The sequence below is a fragment of the Argopecten irradians genome, chromosome 14, assembly GCF_041381155.1.
Source record: "Argopecten irradians isolate NY chromosome 14, Ai_NY, whole genome shotgun sequence".
Taxonomy (NCBI): Eukaryota; Metazoa; Mollusca; class Bivalvia; order Pectinida; family Pectinidae; genus Argopecten; species Argopecten irradians.
In genome coordinates this window covers 39071903-39092234 of record NC_091147.1, presented here as the reverse complement: position 1 = coordinate 39092234, position 20332 = coordinate 39071903, and the positions used below count along the sequence as shown (strand labels likewise).

Here is a 20332-nt window from a genome sequence, read left to right as displayed (position 1 = left end):
CACGAAAAGATTAATGATGTCTTTAAGATGATAATCCATACATACTGTTTAACGTGAGAAAGCATACTGAAAGTCTTCTTGCATTGTCCATTTTGTATCCAGGAATCGAGATGAAGTATGAGGATGTGATTCGTAAAGACAAGATCTTGGAGTAGCTCTCTGCCAAACAATTCGACGGAGCAGTGACGAATCATGTAAACCATCAGTTGTGGAAGGTCTGTGATGGCTGCAAGTCGCCCTGAAAACAGATAGAAGTGTGCCGTAAAGATACTTTTATCTTTCTTATAATTCTGGATATTACTCATCAAGAACCAGGTGACTTTATGTAATACTCAGATCACTGACTTGATGTAATACTCCGATCACAGAGTTGATGAAATACTCCAATCACTGACTTGATGTAATACTCAGGTCACTGACTTGATGTAATACTCAGGTCACTGACTTGATGTAATACTCAGGTCACTGATTTGATGTAATACTCAGGTCACTGACTTGATGTAATACTCAGATCACTGACTTGATGTAATACTCAGGTCACTGACTTGATGTAATACTCAGGTCACTGACTTGATGTAATATTCAGATCACTGACTGATGAAATACTCAGATCACTGACTTGATGTAATTCTCAGATCACTGACTTGATGTAATACTCAGATCACTGACTTGATGTAATACTCAGATCACTGACTTGATGTAATCTCAGATCACTGACTTGATGTAATACTCAGATCACTGACTTGATGTAATACTCAGATCACTGACTTGATGTAATACTCAGATCACTGACTTGATGTAATACTCAGATCACTGACTTGATGTAATACTCAGATCACTGACTTGATGTAATACTCAGATCACTGACTTGATGTAATACTCAGATCACTGATTTGATGTAATACTCAGATCACTGACTTGATGTAATACTCAGATCACTGACTTGATGTAATACTCAGATCACTGACTTGATGTAATACTCAGATCACTGACTGATGAAATACTCAGATCACTGACTTGATGTAATACTCAGGTCACTGACTTGATGTAATACTCAGATCACTGACTTGATGTAATACTCAGATCACTGACTTGATGTAATACACAGATCATCGATTTGATGTAATACTCAGATCATTGACTTGATGTAATACTCAGATCACTGACTTGATGTAATACTCAGATCACTGACTTGATGAAATACTCAGATCACTGACTTGATGTAATTCTCAGATCACTGACTTGATGTAATACTCAGATCACTGACTTGAAGTAATACTCAGATCACTGACTTGATGTAATACTCAGATCACTGATTTGATGTAATACTCAGATCACTGACTTGATGTAATACTCAGATCACTGACTTGATGTAATACTCAGATCACTGACTGATGAAATACTCAGATCACTGACTTGATGTAATACTCAGATCACTGACTTGATGTAATACTCAGATAACTGACTTGATGTAATACTCAGATCACTGACTGATGAAATACTCAGATCACTGACTTGATGTAATACTCAGATCACAATGTAATACTCAGGTCACTGACTTGATGTAATACTCAGGTCACTGACTTGATGTAATACTCAGATAACTGACTTGATGTAATACTCAGATCACTGACTTGATGTAATACTCAGATCACTGACTTGATGTAATACTCAGATCACTGACTTGATGTAATACTCAGATCACTGACTTGATGTAATACTCAGATCACAATGTAATACTCAGGTCACTGACTTGATGTAATACTCAGGTCACTGACTTGATGTAATACTCAGATCACTGACTTGATGTAATACTCAGATCACTGACTTGATGTAATACTCAGATCACTGACTTGATGTAATACTCAGATCACTGACTGATGTAATACTCAGATCAACGACTTGATGTAATACTCAGATCACTGACTGATGTAATACTCAGATCAACGACTTGATGTAATACTCAGATCAACGACTTGATGTAATACTGACTGTTCAGGTGACTGAGAAACTGCGTCTCCACCTCATCCAGTGGAACTGAGTCTTCCCCCTGGACTTCATACAGGAAATCCAGCATCTCCTTTAGAGCACACAAGGCCAAATGTAACCTGTCAAATAGCACAACATTATATGTAAGCTTACATCACAATTTTTTGAAATTAATGCTTGAAGATGCTCCACCGCTGACAAATGGTATTTTTTCACTATCAAAAACAGAAGCAGACGATTAAGTATTTTTCTTCAGTTACAAAAGTTACTTACTTTACACCATTACCACCATTTGAAAGTTTGAGCTTCTTATTTTACTTCAAGTTAGAAATATAAAAAAGAATTAATTGCATCCCGAAAAAAATCTGTGGCACTATATCCTATATGGAATGAAGTACTGATTGCGCATGCACCAAAGGCGAAATAAATTATTTCATATTATTTTTTGTGTTAATTAAGCATGAATATACACGATTAATCACCAATTATTGTTCAAATGATGAATATCATTTATGCTCTGTCGGCGGTGGAGCATTTTTAAACAAAGTCAAATAGTAAAGGGAGACTTCTTAGGTTTCATTAATATTTCTTGCAATCAAACCACAGATTTAAAGTATTTTGAGCATGCTTACTTTTGTTGTTCTTTTGTCTGTGTCCTTTTCTTCACACAAATGTCCTCTGCTCGAACGAAGCATTGGTAAGTTAGATACCCAATCATATCTTCAGTTAAAACTTGTCTACAATGATAAAACACAACCTTACAAACAATGGATATGATAATCAGGTCACACCTATCAACATACAATGATAAAACACAACCTTACAAACAATGGATATGATAATCAGGTCACACCTATAGACAATCAAAATTTACAAATCTACACTGGCATCTAGAATCCTATACCTGCAGAATTTTAAAAGGGCATTAAGAATTTATGGAAAGAAGTCTTTTTATCATTGGAGGACCAGGTATTTTAGCAATATTATAGAAGAAAAGGACAAACGCCAAAATATGATAGACTTGATTTATGTATTTGGTCAATCTTATCAAAAGCTAAACTGGACTTAATAAAAAAACGATGATCAAGTTTGAACAATAGGAAAATAGCACTGTGTAAACTTGTCAACACTCGACATTTTGTAAACAAGACAATTCATATCAAATAGTATTCAACTTCTCTATAAAAGAAAAAAATATTTAAGTGAATAGACAGACAATGCAAGGGAAACCAGTTTATGCGTTCATTGGCCTTCCAATAATCCTTACTTATCAAAACGACTGTCTAGTTTTGCTTTTGTTGTCCAGTTTTGACCATTGAAAAATTGAAAAGCCATGTGTAGATTTAGCCCATTTCTTAAAATAACTCTTTGAAAGGGAGTGTGTAGAATATCAATACAGACATAAACACCTGGAGGACATGTTTGGATTTCTATAACATAAATTAATTTCTTCACATGCAAAGGGATTTTGACAGGAAATTATATTTTTCTATTTCAAAGGAAATCATACTGGATATTTTAACACCATTTTTACCAACTTGAGCCTTCCTTTGCCCGACTATTCACTTTAGCATATTAATCAGATGTGAAGTAATATGAAATGATAACCAGGTTCAATTGAATACATGTACTTACTTTACTGTTTTCAAGGGTAATTTCTTGATTTTTGCAAATTTCATGAACAATGCTATCTCCAGAAAAAGATAGGCTTCATCCGACCCTCCTTCTTTAGACTTCAATTTTTCCTAAAAACAAAAAAACATGTTTTTCTTAATAGAATATATGTTAGAAAAATAAAGTTAAAGCTGACAGCACAACATTCATGTTATGTGGGGATTCACTCATTCTCCCTGAAAATTCCTAATGGGCTGGTCTAGTCTTTGATTTAGAAGAGTCTAAATGTGTCTTCAGGGGTGAATGAAGACCAAATAATGGCTAACTACCTAATTCCCTTGGCTACTCATGCTGTAAACTAGTTTTCTTTTCTTTTGTGTGTGACTTTTTTTCACAAATTTTACTATCAAAGTAAATTCGGGAATGTCATTACAACTTCACACTCATCCCTCACCTCTTTTCCAATCAACAACTAGAACCGTCGCCAGAGTGGACGACAATTCCCCCCCCCACCCTGCACCAATTTAGTAATAACTTCATTAATAGGGGACATTGAAGAACTCTTTTTCTTTCATATCTACGGGTGTAATACTGGCTGGTCTAGGGCAATACACTCATGCCGCCTGAGGCTGTATTGCATGGCTACCTATGCAATAAAGCCTCGTGACGTCACGGCTTCAACAAAATTTCTATTTCCTTGGTAAAATTTTAACATTTTTTTCACAAACTTGACTGGTTTTACTATAAAAGATGCAAACAGCGGAAATTTTGTTGAAAATATCACATAATTTTTTATGTATGAAAAATTGACTTTCAGCCGTGAATTTCTTCGAATTTATTTCAAAACGGCAGGATATTATAATTGTAAAATTGCAATAAAACGTCGAGGTATGAAAGAAAAATACTCTTTCATAAATGGATATGAAGGATAGGGATATTCTACCCTCGGGATCACAAAATGTTGCAAAACCCTCAGCAAGCCTCGGGTTTTACTACATTTTGTGACCCTCGGGTAGAATATCCCTATCCTTCATATCCACATATGAAAGAGTCTTATAATATATACTTACCTCCCTTCATTAACATTTCTGTGTACCAAATTTTATAAAATTCTGTCAAGCAATTTAGGAAGATTTCGCCAGGCAAAGTTGTGACTACAGACAGACCGACAGACCAATATACCCCTCTCAACTTTGTTTTTTTTTGGGGGGGAAGGGGGGGGGAGGTTATAAATATGCACTTCCACAGATATTAAAAGAAAAGGAAATAACTCTAGCAACAGAGTTACTTGGTAATAACAGATTGTAGTCATCACAGTAAAAATGAACTAAGAGCTTACCAAAATGTTAACAATAACTGTCATCAAACCATTCTCCAACACCCTGGTAGTAAACATAGTCAGTTGATGTCTGTGTGCAGAAAATAGAAATCAATTAGTTTTTGCGTTTTGTAACTCTATACTGTAAGTGTTGATTAGTTTATAATAAATAATCAACATCCTATTAACAGCTTAAGTTTTTCAAAGGCAGCCTGCCCTGTATGCAATGTGCTGTTTACGTAGGTCTATATGTGTTTTGGGACGCTGCAGTATATTCATTTAAATAATGAAATTCTTGCCCATTTTCTTGGATTACTCTCTAGAACTGATCAGAAGTTATATTCTACAAGTAGATGTGGACCAATTGGGCTCGAAATATTAATAATTGATTCCAACAGACTAATAGATATATTTAATAGCAGGAATATTAACTATATATTCACAGAAGTGTACCTGAACTCTGGGACCCCACTGAAGGTTAGCAGTGACATGGCTGAAGTCATATCTAACAGAAGTGTACCTGAATTCTGGGACCCCGCTAGAGGTTTCAAGTGACATGGCTGCAGTCATATTTAACAGATGTGTACCTGAACTCTGGGACCCCACTGAAGGTTAGCAGTGACATGGCTGCAGTCATATTTCACAGATGTGTACCTGAACTCTGGGACCCCACTAGAGGTTAGTAGTGACATGGCTGCAGTCATATTTCACAGATGTGTACCTGAACTCTGGGACCCCACTGAAGGTAAGCAGTGACATGGCTACAGTCATATTTAACAGATGTGTACCTGAATTCTGGGACCCCACTGAAGGTAAGCAGTGACATGGCTGCAGTCATATTTAACAGATGTGTACCTGAACTCTGAGACCCCACTAGAGGTTAGCAGTGACATGGCTGCAGTCATATTTAACAGATGTGTACCTGAACTCTGGGACCCCACTGAAGGTTAGCAGTGACATGGCTGCAGTCATATTTAACAGATGTGTACCTGAACTCTGGGACCCCACTAGAGGTTAGCAGTGACATGGCTGCAGTCATATTTAACAGATGTGTACCTGAACTCTGGGACCCCACTAGAGGTTAGCAGTGACATGGCTGCAGTCATATTTAACAGATGTGTACCTGAACTCTGGGACCCCACTAGAGGTTAACAGTGACATGGCTGCAGTCATATCTAACAGATGTGTACCTGAACTCTGGGACCCCACTAGAGGTTAGCAGTGACATGGCTGCAGTCATATTTAACAGATGTGTACATGAACTCTGGGACCCCACTGAAGGTAAGCAGTGACATGACTGCAGTCATATTTAACAGATGTGTACCTGAACTCTGGGACCCCACTGAAGGTTAGCAGTGACATGGCTGCAGTCATATTTAACATATGTGTACCTGAACTCTGGGACCCCACTGAAGGTAAGCAGTGACATGGCTGCAGTCATATTTAACAGATGTGTACCTGAACTCTGGGACCCCACTAGAGGTTAGCAGTGACATGGCTGCAGTCATATTTAACAGATGTGTACATGAACTCTGGGACCCCACTAGAGGTTAACAGTGACATGGCTGCAGTCATATTTAACAGATGTGTGTACCTGAACTCTGGGACCCCACTGAAGGTAAGCAGTGACATGGCTGCAGTCATATTTAACAGATGTGTACCTGGACTCTGGGACCCCACTAGAGGTTAACAGTGACATGGCTGCAGTCATATTTAACAGATGTGTACCTGAATTCTGGGACCCCACTGAAGGTAAGCAGTGACGTGGCTGCAGTCATATTTAACAGATGTGTACCTGAACTCTGGAACCCCACTGAAGGTAAGCAGTGACATGGCTGCAGTCATATTTAACAGATGTGTACCTGAACTCTGGGACCCCACTAGAGGTTAACAGTGACATGGCTGCAGTCATATTTAACAGATGTGTACCTGGACTCTGGGACCCCACTGAAGGTAAGCAGTGACATGGCTACAGTCATATTTAACAGATGTGTACCTGAATTCTGGGACCCCACTGAAGGTTAGCAGTGACATGGCTGCAGTCATATTTAACAGCTGTGTACCTGAACTCTGGGACCCCACTGAAGGTTAGCAGTGACATGGCTGCAGTCATATTTAACAGATGTGTACCTGAACTCTGGGACCCCACTGAAGGTAAGCAGTGACATGGCTGCAGTCATATTTAACAGATGTGTACCTGAACTCTGGGACCCCACTGAAGGTTAGCAGTGACATGGCTGTAGTCATATTTAACAGATGTGTACCTGGACTCTGGGACCCCACTGAAGGTAAGCAGTGACATGGCTGCAGTCATATTTAACAGATGTGTACCTGAACTCTGGGACCCCACTGAAGGTTAGCAGTGACATGGCTGCAGTCATATTTAACAAATGTGTAACCTGAACTCTGGGACCCCACTGAAGGTAAGCAGTGACATGGCTGCAGTCATATTTAACAGATGTGTACCTGAACTCTGGGACCCCACTAGAGGTTAACAGTGACATGGCTGCAGTCATATTTAACAGATGTGTACCTGGACTCTGGGACCCCACTGAAGGTAAGCAGTGACATGGCTACAGTCATATTTAACAGATGTGTACCTGAATTCTGGGACCCCACTGAAGGTTAGCAGTGACATGGCTGCAGTCATATTTAACAGATGTGTACCTGAATTCTGGGACCCCACTGAAGGTTAGCAGTGACATGGCTGCAGTCATATTTAACAGATGTGTACCTGAACTCTGGGACCCCACTGAAGGTAAGCAGTGACATGGCTGCAGTCATATTTAACAGATGTGTACCTGAACTCTGTGACCCCACTGAAGGTTAGCAGTGACATGGCTGTAGTCATATTTAACAGATGTGTACCTGGACTCTGGGACCCCACTGAAGGTAAGCAGTGACATGGCTGCAGTCATATTTAACAGATGTGTACCTGAACTATGGGACCCCACTGAAGGTAAGCAGTGACATGGCTACAGTCATATTTAACAGATGTGTACCTGAATTCTGGGACCCCACTGAAGGTAAGCAGTGACATGGCTGCAGTCATATTTAACAGATGTGTACCTGAACTCTGGGACCCCACTGAAGGTAAGCAGTGACATGGCTGCAGTCATATTTAACAGATGTGTACCTGAACTCTGGGACCCCACTGAAGGTTAGCAGTGACATGGCTGTAGTCATATTTAACAGATGTGTACCTGGACTCTGGGACCCCACTGAAGGTAAGCAGTGACATGGCTGCAGTCATATTTAACAGATGTGTACCTGAACTCTGGGACCCCACTGAAGGTTAGCAGTGACATGGCTGTAGTCATATTTAACAGATGTGTACCTGGACTCTGGGACCCCACTGAAGGTAAGCAGTGACATGGCTGCAGTCATATTTAACAGATGTGTACCTGAACTCTGTGACCCCACTGAAGGTTAGCAGTGACATGGCTGTAGTCATATTTAACAGATGTGTACCTGGACTCTGGGACCCCACTGAAGGTAAGCAGTGACATGGCTGCAGTCATATTTAACAGATGTGTACCTGAACTATGGGACCCCACTGAAGGTAAGCAGTGACATGGCTACAGTCATATTTAACAGATGTGTACCTGAATTCTGGGACCCCACTGAAGGTAAGCAGTGACATGGCTGCAGTCATATTTAACAGATGTGTACCTGAACTCTGGGACCCCACTGAAGGTAAGCAGTGACATGGCTGCAGTCATATTTAACAGATGTGTACCTGAACTCTGGGACCCCACTGAAGGTAAGCAGTGACATGGCTGCAGTCATATTTAACAGATGTGTAACCTGAACTCTGGGACCCTACTGAAGGTAAGCAGTGACATGGCTGCAGTCATGTACCTGAATTCTGGGACCCCACTAGAGGTTAGCAGTGACAAGGCTGCAGTCATATTTAACAGATGTGTACCTGAACTCTGGGACCCCACTAGAGGTTAGCAGTGACATGGCTGCAGTCATATTTAACAGATGTGTACCTGAACTCTGGGACCCCACTGAAGGTAAGCAGTGACATGGCTGCAGTCATATTTAACAGATGTGTACCTGGACTCTGGGACCCCACTGAAGGTAAGCAGTGACATGGCTACAGTCATATTTAACAGATGTGTACCTGAACTCTGGGACCCCACTGAAGGTTAGCAGTGAAATGGCTACAGTCATATTTAACAGATGTGTACCTGAACTCTGGGACCCCACTAGAGGTTAGAAGTGACAAGGCTGCAGTCATATTTAACAGATGTGTACCTGAACTCTGGGACCCCACTAGAGGTTAGCAGTGACATGGCTGCAGTCATATTTAACAGATTGTTGGACTCTTGGTATGGTTGTAGAAACAGATCCATGCTGTCCATTGGCCGACATCTCTGGTCACATCCGTCCAGATTGATGTTACATGTGTTATTGAAAATGTCATTGAATCCACTTGTATCGAGGTCCGATAATCGGCCATATTCAACAGGTGAACATTCTATCATCGGCCGCCCATGCATCGTGTCAATTAAGTTGGAAAACAATATATTTGTCTGAAACAACAAATTCAGCATTAGAGTTGTACAATTCAAAGAGCTGTAAGCGTCTGAAATGACAAAGAAGTTTTATAATTCAAAGAGCTGTAAGTATCTGAAATGACATCTTCAGCACTGAAGTTTTCAACTTCAAAGAGCTGTAAGTATCGGAAATGTCAAGTTCAGCATTGAAGTTTTACAATTCAAAGAGCTGTAAGCATTTGAAACTTCAAATAATTTCACCAGAGTTGCAATAACATACAGATATATATAACAACATACACATTGACTTGTCTCCATTTTTGACTACACTTATCTCCCTTACTGATCACACATTGACTTATCTCCCTTATTGATTACACATTGACTAACCTCCCTTCTGTAACAAAACTCAATGACGACTTATCTCCCTTCTTGATGACACATTGACTTACCTTCCTTTTCTTACAAAACTCAACAACTGACTTTTTAGATTATGCAGTTTGACTTGTTGGACCTAGTTGTTCGTTTATGAATTAAAGAAGGACTTGGTGATTTTATACTGTTTTCAGACGAGCTATGACAAAGCCCTCACAGGCCTGTATCAAAAACTGCAGGTCCGTCAGGATTTATACTTTAAATAATAATTTTTACAAACGGTCCAACCGGTTGTTCCGAACAAACGAAAACGACTCTAGACTATTACTACTACTTCAGTAAATGCTGACTTACCTTTCCTTTATATATCAGCCAGCAGATCTGCATTATACCATCACTCCACTTGCTCTGTAGATGAAAATGTTGTATGTTTTATCTATTTAAATAAATCTTCCGACAAAATTTATTCAAACCTTTGCATCTACAATTATTCTAAGACAGATCCTTTCCAAGGAGAATTTTAGACTTTTCGGAAACAACCATGATCAAAATGAAATATGGTTCTTTACAAGATAGTATTTGAAATGAAAACTGTACTCACCAACTCTTTTCTTCCCAGGAGAGAAATGAGAACTTCTTCAAATCCACAATCCAACAGAAGTCTGCAAATATATTTGATTAAAGAATACTTTATAATGTTGAACCTCATGAATTCAGGCTTGTATATTTTTATTATCCTGTTTAATGTGAAAAGCGCTTTGTCGGTACCGACCAAATCTTTCATAATACATTCAAGTATATGTAACATTAATTCTCTGTACACCATCTTATTTTCGTAGCGACTTAATTTCGCCATTACATCCATGACAACTCTTTCACAGCCAATTTATTTTCCCTATTTACAGTTAAAAGCGTACTAGTAGTTCATACATTTTTGCCGTGTTTTATTCTTATGAATTTTATTTGTTCCCGAAATACATGAAATATAATCACCTAAGTAAATAAGTTAATGTAATACTCAGACATGTTGATTGACAGAACTTTCATCATGATTTCACACTTTCTTTAAGGTAAAGTGTACCACTGCCTGAGTTATGCAGTTACACTTCAGGGCAACACGAGTTCCAATCTCGCAGTTAATGTGCTGGAGTACAGTGGATCTGACTTACTTGACACGTTCAATGTGCTGGAGTACAGTGGATCTGACTTACTCGACACGTTCAATGTGCTGGAGTACAGTGGATCTGACTTACTTGACACGTTCAATGTGCTGGAGTACAGTGGATCTGACTTACTTGACACGTTCAATGTGCTGGATGAAGTGGATCTGACTTACTTGACACGTTCAATGTGCTGGAGTACAGTGGATCTGACTTACTTGACACGTTCAATGTGCTGGAGTACAGTGGATCTGACTTACTTGACACGTTCAATGTGCTGGATTACAGTGGATCTGACTTACTTGACACGTTCAATGTGCTGGAGTACAGTGGATCTGACTTACTTGACACGTTCAATGTGCTGGAGTACAGTGGATCTGACTTACTTGACACGTTCAATGTGCTGGAGTACAGTGGATCTGACTTACTTGACACGTTCAATGTGCTGGAGTACAGTGGATCTGACTTACTTGACACGTTCAATGTGCTGGAGTACAGTGGATCTGACTTACTTGACACGTTCAATGTGCTGGATTACAGTGGATCTGACTTACTCGACACGTTCAATGTGCTGGATTACAGTGGATCTGACTTACTCGACACGTTCAATGTGCTGGAGTACAGTGGATCTGACTTACTTGACACGTTCAATGTGCTGGAGTACAGTGGATCTGACTTACTTGACACGTTCAATGTGCTGGAGTACAGTGGATCTGACTTACTTGACACGTTCAATGTGCTGGAGTACAGTGGATCTGACTTACTCGACACGTTCAATGTGCTGGATTACAGTGGATCTGACTTACTCGACACGTTCAATGTGCTGGAGTACAGTGGATCTGACTTACTTGACACGTTCAATGTGCTGGAGTACAGTGGATCTGACTTACTTGACACGTTCAATGTGCTGGAGTACAGTGGATCTGACTTACTTGACACGTTCAATGTGCTGGAGTACAGTGGATCTGACTTACTTGACACGTTCAATGTGCTGGAGTACAGTGGATCTGACTTACTTGACACGTTCAATGTGCTGGATTACAGTGGATCTGACTTACTCGACACGTTCAATGTGCTGGATTACAGTGGATCTGACTTACTCGACACGTTCAATGTGCTGGAGTACAGTGGATCTGACTTACTTGACACGTTCAATGTGCTGGAGTACAGTGGATCTGACTTACTTGACACGTTCAATGTGCTGGAGTACAGTGGATCTGACTTACTCGACACGTTCAATGTGCTGGAGAACAGTGGATCTGACTTACTTGACACGTTCAATGTGCTAGAGTACAGTGGATCTGACTTACTTGACACGTTCAATGTGCTGGAGTACAGTAGAGTTGTCCTGGTTGAAGTCCACCATGTACAGGAGATTACGTATCATGAAGATACAGTTGTTTACAGCCAGTAAGGAATCTTCTGTTAGGCTGTATGGTCCACTCTGTAAAAAACAAGCACCAACAAATTATTTGAAAATGGAGTCAAAGTAGAGAGAGAAATGGGGTCCAGAGAAACCCATATATAGATCTCTTCCAATCCCCCACTCAAAAGGAAGGATATTATTCTTCCGGTCATCTATGAAAAGTGATTTTAATAGAAAGATTTGTCATAATTCACTGTGCTCCAGATAAATTTTGGAAGAGTGGGTAATTGTACTAGCAGTTTTGAACAGGTAGCTTGAAGGGTACAACTCTTACTTCTGAGTGAAACCAAAACTTAACATAGACATGTTTGAAAAATTTAAATGGTAACAGTGTAAACTAGTCTGTGACAAGCTACTGCAGTGTCGAAATTCACCCATTTGGGCCACAAGTTGTCCAAATCTTCTGGAAGGGAGTATTATATGATCTTTTCTATCAATTTCCGTACAGAATAATTTTAACCATATTTGATTAACTCAGTCACCCCTGAAGACACATTTAAACTCTCCTTAATCAAGGACCAGAAGAGTCCATTATGAAATTTCAGGGATGATTGAGTTAATATCCATTAAAACCCTAAGATATGTGGTGATTTTAAAGAGATTATGGATTTGGTAGCCTTCAACTATGCCTGCTGAGCACACTGTACAGAGAGAATGGAACATACATCACAAGAATGTACTCAAAAGCCTTGGCTACATTAATACAGTTTACATAATACAATGCTGACATATTCTTTTCGCCTCAATCATGTCCAGCTATATATTCGGTTTTTACAGAGTAATCTCCCTTACATATAAGACGTCAATGTTTTGTGAGCGAGACTCAGGACATTTCTTCGAAAAGCATGTCATGATTTTACACACGCAAACATGTGACATCATCACAATCATAACCTACACGCATGGGCAGATAACTCTGTAATATACAAGGACTTACTATATACAGAGGGATTTCTCTTGCGTAAACAAACATGGCAGTCAGCTTACTTGCTACTTGAGAGATCTAAAATTCGCAGATATCTCTCTAGGTTCTGGCCCCGATTTCTCGAAACAAACTTAAGACAAAATTTTACTTAAGTCACAATTGTTCATATAAGTTATATAAGTAGAACAAGAGGCCCAGAGGGCCTGTATCGCTCACCTGGTTTGTAATGCCAAATAATTTTCTGAATACAGGTTCATTGTTTCTTTTCTGAAGGAATTTTAATATTAACCTCTAAATCCCCTATTGGGCCCCACCCCTCCTGCCCCCTGGGGGTCAGAGCCAAAATTTATACAAGTTCTGTTCCCCTTCCACAAAGGATGTTTCTGGCCAAATTTGGTTACATTCCATGCAGAACTCTATGACTAGTAGCGATTTAAAGAATTTACCTCTATTTCCCCTATTGGGCCCCACCTCTCCTACCCTCGGGGGATCAGAGCCAAAATTTATACAAGTTCTGTTCTCCTACCCCCAAGGATTTTTGTGGCAAAATTTAGTTACAATCCATACAAAACTCTTGGAGAATTAAGTAGCAATTTATAGAATTTACCTATAATTCCCCTATTGGGCCCCGCCCCTCCTGCCCCGGGGACCAGAGCCAAAATTTATACAAACTCAGTTCTTATTCTCCCAAGGATATTTCTGGCCAAATTTGGTTACATTCCATGCAGAACTCTATGACTAGTAGCGAATTAAAGGATTTACCTCTATTTCCCCTATTGGGCCCCACCCCTCCAGCCCCCGGGGGGCCAGAGCCAAAATTTATACAAGTTCTGTTCCCCTTCCCCCAAGGATGTTTCTGGCCAAATTTGGTTACAATCCATGCAGAACTCTACGACTAGTAGCAATTTATAGGATTTACCTCTATTTCCCCTATTGGGCCCCGCCCCTCCTGCCCCCGGGGGGTCAGAGCCAAAATTTATACAAGTTCTGTTCCCCTTCCCCCAAGGATGTTTGTGGCCAAATTTTGTTACATTCCATTCAGAACTCTATGACAAGTAGCGATTTAAAGGATTTACCTCTATTTCCCCTATTGGGCCCCGCCCCTCCTGCCCCCGGGGGGTCAGAGCCAAAATTTATACAAGTTCTGTTCCCCTTCCCCCAAGGATGTTTGTGGCCAAATTTGGTTACAATCCATGCAGAACTCTATGACTAGTAGCGATTTAAAGGAAATGTTGACGGACAGACGGACGGACGGACGGACGGACGGACGACGGACGACGGACGCCGCGCCATGACATAAGCTCACCGGCCCTTCGGGCCAGGTGAGCTAAAAACTGAAGTTTTGACTTAAGTCTGCACTTTTGTTTCGAGAAATTGGAGCCTGATCTGATTTTGTGAGTGATAATTCGATACTCACCTCTTCCAGCAGGAGTTTGACTTCTTCCAGGACAGGGATGATAAACCCTTTACAGAAAGACTTTTCCATCGTCTGCTTTACGTAATTCTCCAGTTCGTAAACCCACGGAGGTTTCGGTCTCTCGTTGATGTCAACATCGTACTCGACTGGGTTCGTTAGTAAGATCATCAGCCTACAAATGGCATTGTTTACTTTTCTGTTACTTTCAATTATCTTATAATAAAAACAGTCAGATATTGGTCTTTTATTTAATTCATTAACTCACTGACCCCTTCTAATTCAAAGGCTAGAAGAATTCTTAATGAATATCTAGGGGTCCCCTTATTCACCCCTGAAAACGTATATTAACTCTGCTAATTCAAAGACTATAAGATTTCATTATGAATTTCCAGGGGTCAATTCAATAAAATGTTTAGGCAACACAAAGTTATAGTTCTGTCTTAATGTAAGAGACCCACACTTTTTTACACTATGCTACACGCTTCAACCGGGGGGGCCAGATAAGCCAAAAAGTTTTGTTTTCAATGAAGTCTTTCTATAAATAGAATCCAACAGTCTATAAATAGAAACCAATCCCCAAACCCTTTCAAACTAAGAACTCTTCATGTGTGGAGGAGGATAGTGATCAGTGAAATCACCTGTGTCCATGGAGACCTGGCCTCAAGATCATGAAACAGTCTTAAGTCTTCAACAGTCTTAAGTTTAGACTTAGCCAATCACAGATGACGTTACAAAAAGTTAAATCATTTTTGATTGGCTAAGCAAAACCTTAAGTCTTAAATTGTTTTATGACCCTTAGGTCTCTTGCTTCAGTAACATACATTATACATGTCTATCGAGTCAGAAACATGTACTTATATAATAAAATGTGAATGTGTTTGAGATGTTAGAAAAAACCAGAACTGAAATAGCATCCAATCTATGTATCTTAATAGAGCTTACAGCAGTATTCGATATTAACACTGTTTATATGCGACTCTCACAGAGTGTACATACAATCGTCAATCTCTTTGACTATTTAAAACATTGACTGAAAAATCTGATGGAACCAATCATACAGAATCATGTAGAAAAAAGAAAATTTACTAAGTTGATCAACAAGTGACTAGCGTATACCCGGTTATTATTTAAATATTCTAACACTTTTCTGAACTATCAAATACTGTAAACCAACTTATATTCACAGCGACTTAATTTCCCGTTTTCATGATCAACAATTTTTCACAGCAACTTAATTTCGCGTTTTCATGCTCAACAATTTTTCACAGCGACATAATTTCGCGTTTTCATGCTCAACAATTTTTCACAGCGAATTAATTTCACGTTTTCATGCTCAACAATTTTTCACAGCGACATAATTTCGCGTTTTCATGCCCAACAATTTTTTACAGCAACATAATTTCGTGTTTTCATGCCCAACAATTTTTCACAGTGACTTAATTCCGTGTTTTCATGCCCAACCATTTTTCACAGTGACTTAATTTCACATTTCATGCCCAACAATTTTTCACAGCGACTTAATTTCACATTTCATGACCAACAATTTTTCACGGAGACATAATTTCGCTTTTCATGCCCAACTTTTTTTCACAGGGATTTTATTTTGCCATCTGTTTCTACTTTAATTTAACCAGAACAATTTCGCAGCAATTAATTTTGCAAATTCTTATCACTTTTTTGAAAATTAATTGGTTTACTGTATATTATAGACGAATTCCAAACAGACTTTTGGGAATTTGTTTGTCTAAAAATCCCTCTAACTGACAGAAACTGACCTCAGTGCCTCCTGCAGGTTGGTGTGGTCGTCTTTGATGTGCATAATCAGGGGCAGTAACTCCTGGAAATAAATTGAAATAAATCTGATGTATAATGTTACAAAGTTTGCCTGTATCAGTATTGGCATAATTTATAGTTAAATTCAAACAGGTAATTATATAATTACCATTTTCATAAATCAAGAGCAAAAGTGTTAACTATTTCAACCCTGAAATTTCATAATGGACTGATCTAGTCTTTGATTAAGAAGAGTCTAATGTGACTTCTGGGGTGAATGATTTAATACAGGAGTGTAACACTGTAGCCTAACGGCACCATAATTTATAAATGTAATAGGGCAAGAGAAGTATGCCGCCAGCTGGATTTGAACCAGCGACCCCAGACTTACTGGTCCACTACTACCAACTGATCTGATCATGATCATGAGCTAACAACAATTTTCAAACAAAGATAAAAAGTAATTTCTGGTACTACAAATTTTACACTTTTTTTAGGATTCTTAAGAACTGCATTCTTTACTTACTTGCTGATTTTTAGTGAAGATATAATCACAAATTTCAGAGAAAATGAGAAATGAAAATTTGACCAATCATGTGATTAAGCTAATCCTTTGAACTTTTCTGGCACTGATGAACGGACATATGGACAGACAATGCGGACAGAAGAAGAATCTGTTTACAATGTACAGGTCACTTGCATCTCAATGGGGCCCCCCAATTACCTTCTCTGGGAATTTATTGTTGAATAACAGTCGTCTGTACGTCTTCTCGCTGCTGTCTCTCATCAAATATTCTACAATCTCCTCAAGTATGGCTGTAAACAAAAAACACTCTAGATTATACATCTACATTAAATATACATACCGTATCTGACCCAATAAACACCCAGGGCGCTGGAAAAATCCAGGCAAAGAAGTTATGAAACTCGTCTCCGAGTTTTAATTTTTTCTCGCCAAGGCTCGAAAAAATAAAAACTTCTTAGACAGGTTTCAAAAAATCTCAAATAATATGGATACTCATTTAAGATCCTATATATATATTGACAATAACCATAATACTGTAAAGAGATTTACTTTCGCAGCGACTTGTTTTCGGGGCTATTTTTCTGATTCTGGGAGATCGAAACTTAAAGATGCTCCACCGCTGACAAATGGTATTTTTTGACAAATGGTATTTTTTCACTATCAAAAACAGAAGCAGACAATTTAGTATTTTTCTTCAGTTACAAAAGTTACTTAGTTTACACCATTATTATATTACCACCATTGAAAAGTTTAAGCTTCTAATTTCACTTTAAGTTAAAAATATGAAAAATAAATAATTGCATCCCGAAAAAATTCTGTGGCACTATTTCCTATATGGAATACAAGTACTGATTGCGCATGTGTAATTGCTGGTAGGAGTACCAAAAAAAAAACCATTAAATATTTAGGCTATTGGAAAGTATTGTCTATAATAAACTAGACTTGACATTGATCAATTTTCATATTTCTAATTATTCTGGCCCTTATTATTGGAGATTGTTGTGTAGAATAAGGTAGCTAGGCACAAAAACAATATGGCCTCTGAGGTCCCTAGGATTCTCTATTCTGTTTTTTTAATATCTATATATTACAGAGTTATCTCCCATATAGGTAGGTAATAAGGTATGCATTGCATGCATGCATATGTTATGTCATTGTGAGCGAAAATTAAGTCATTTTCTCTGAAAAGATCGGTGTTACGTACGATCACAAACACATGACATAACAAGTGAATCAATACCTACCCGCAAGGGCAGATAACTGTGTTATGTGCAAATACAGAATAGCTATAGATCAGTCTTAAATATATAAGTTTTAAATTCATATATGAGATTTTATGAAACAAGTTTAAGATAAGAAATCTCTACTTTTACAAGCCTTGGCGAGCAAACATTATTTCTCATGTGAAATAATAAACACAAAGTTTTCATCACAAAACCTACAACAACCCACAATTCGAAGAATCTCACGTCAAAATACAACAAGAAAATTCAGCAGAGGCCATCATTTTGTACCTTCGTTCTCGAAATCCTGACATCACGACATCACATCTTTTTTGCTGAAGTCATTTTATTGCTTTTCTCCTGATGTCATTATGAATTTCCAGCAAAAGAAAATCACACCAGGCCATATTACATGTACACTAGCTAGTGAAATATTTTTAAAAAAAAGTTACACATGCCAGGAAAACAGGCGGATTGTGTATGCGAAAAAATAGATAAGCTGTACATATTATTATATATGTATATTGCTTACCTTGACTGTTAGCTGAGGGGATATATGTGCCATTCTCCACCATCCCCAGGTTACTAGAAAGGCTGTTCAAGCCATCCACATTCATAATATGCCACTCCATATTGTAATTTGTGGGATTGCTCCTCTTGGAAACGGTATTTAATCTGTACTTAAGTGCAACCTGTAATGAATTCATACAATCAGCTTTTGAAAAAAAAGAGATCATTACCGTATTCGACCCAATAAGCGCCCATGTCCCTATAAACGCCCATCCCCCTTTTTGAGGCCTCAATTTCAATTGTCCAGGCATAAATACAGACAAAAACTACACTCAACTGTATAGATTTGCAATAATTTAGTCTTATTAGCACCTTTTCATTTTTTCAATTTTTCAAGCGCCCTGGGCGCTTATTGGGTCGAATACGGTAATTATGATTACAAATTTAGCTTTGAAATTGAGTCCAAGTTAAGTCATATAGTTTTCACAATGATGATGAAAATGTTCAAAGTTACTGATGATGCATGTGGCGTTTTAATTATATACAAGCACTATTGTTGGTTACCCATGTAATTAGTCCTATCTAGTTACACTTAGTTGTTGTGGGCTGATATTACCCACGTAATCAGTCCTATCTTTACACTTAGTTGTAGAGGTCTGATATTACCCATGTAATCAGTCCTATCTAGTTACACTAAGTTGTTATGGGCTGATATTACCCACTTAATCAGTCCTATCTAGTTACACTTAGTTGTTGTGGGCTGATATTACCCACGTAATCAGTCCTATCTAGTTACACTTAGATGTAGAGGTCTGATAATACCCACGTAATCAGTCCTATCTAGTTACACTTAGTTGTTGTGGGCTGATATTACCCACGTAATCAGTCCTATCTTTACACTTAGTTGTAGAGGTCTGATATTACCCATGTAATCAGTCCTATCTAGTTACACTAAGTTGTTATGGGCTGATATTACCCACTTAATCAGTCCTATCTAGTTACACTTAGTTGTAGTGGTCTGATATTACCCACGTAATCAGTCCTATCTAGTTATACTACGTTGTTGTGGGCTGATATTACCCACGTAATCAGTCCTATCTTTACACTTTAATGTTGTGGGCTGATATTACCCACGTAATCAGTCCTATCTAGTTACACTTAGTTGTTGTGGTCTGATATTACCCACGTAATCAGTCCTATCTTTACACTTAGTTGTAGTGGTCTGATATTACCCATGTAATCAGTCCTATCTAGTTACACTAAGTTGTAGTGGTCTGATATTACCCATGTAATCAGTCCTATCTAGTTACACTTAGTTGTTGTGGGCTGATATTACCAACGTAATCAGTCTTATCTAGTTACACTTAGTTGTTGTGGGCTGATATTACCCACGTAATCAGTCCTATCTAGTTATACACTTAGTTGTTGTGGTCCGATACTGTAATTTACTTGATACAATATACATATATATAATCTACGCCATATTATCAAAGAAAGTCTCTAAGGAAATTTTGTCAAATCTAATAGAATGAATTGAAGCTTTCATATTGCTTTAAATATAGTCAAAGTAC

General features: G+C 38.7%; 1 protein-coding gene across 2 annotated transcripts in view; it reads right to left on the bottom strand.

Annotated features, from left to right (window-relative positions):
- LOC138307279 (protein timeless-like) overlaps nt 1-20332 on the bottom strand; it is a 39779-nt gene that overhangs the window by 10747 nt on the left and 8700 nt on the right. For both annotated transcript variants that reach the window (XM_069247932.1, XM_069247933.1), the window contains exons 2-14: nt 18784-18943; nt 17227-17318; nt 16505-16566; nt 14730-14901; nt 12272-12405; nt 10403-10463; nt 10156-10209; nt 9185-9462; nt 4943-5012; nt 3625-3734; nt 2622-2726; nt 1993-2108; nt 46-238 (exon numbers count right to left, since the gene is read on the bottom strand). In XM_069247932.1, the coding sequence (XP_069104033.1) occupies nt 46-238; nt 1993-2108; nt 2622-2726; nt 3625-3734; nt 4943-5012; nt 9185-9462; nt 10156-10209; nt 10403-10463; nt 12272-12405; nt 14730-14901; nt 16505-16566; nt 17227-17318; nt 18784-18883 (1547 nt within the window). In that variant the 5' untranslated portion in view covers nt 18884-18943. The remainder of the gene's footprint in view (nt 1-45; nt 239-1992; nt 2109-2621; nt 2727-3624; nt 3735-4942; nt 5013-9184; nt 9463-10155; nt 10210-10402; nt 10464-12271; nt 12406-14729; nt 14902-16504; nt 16567-17226; nt 17319-18783; nt 18944-20332) is intronic.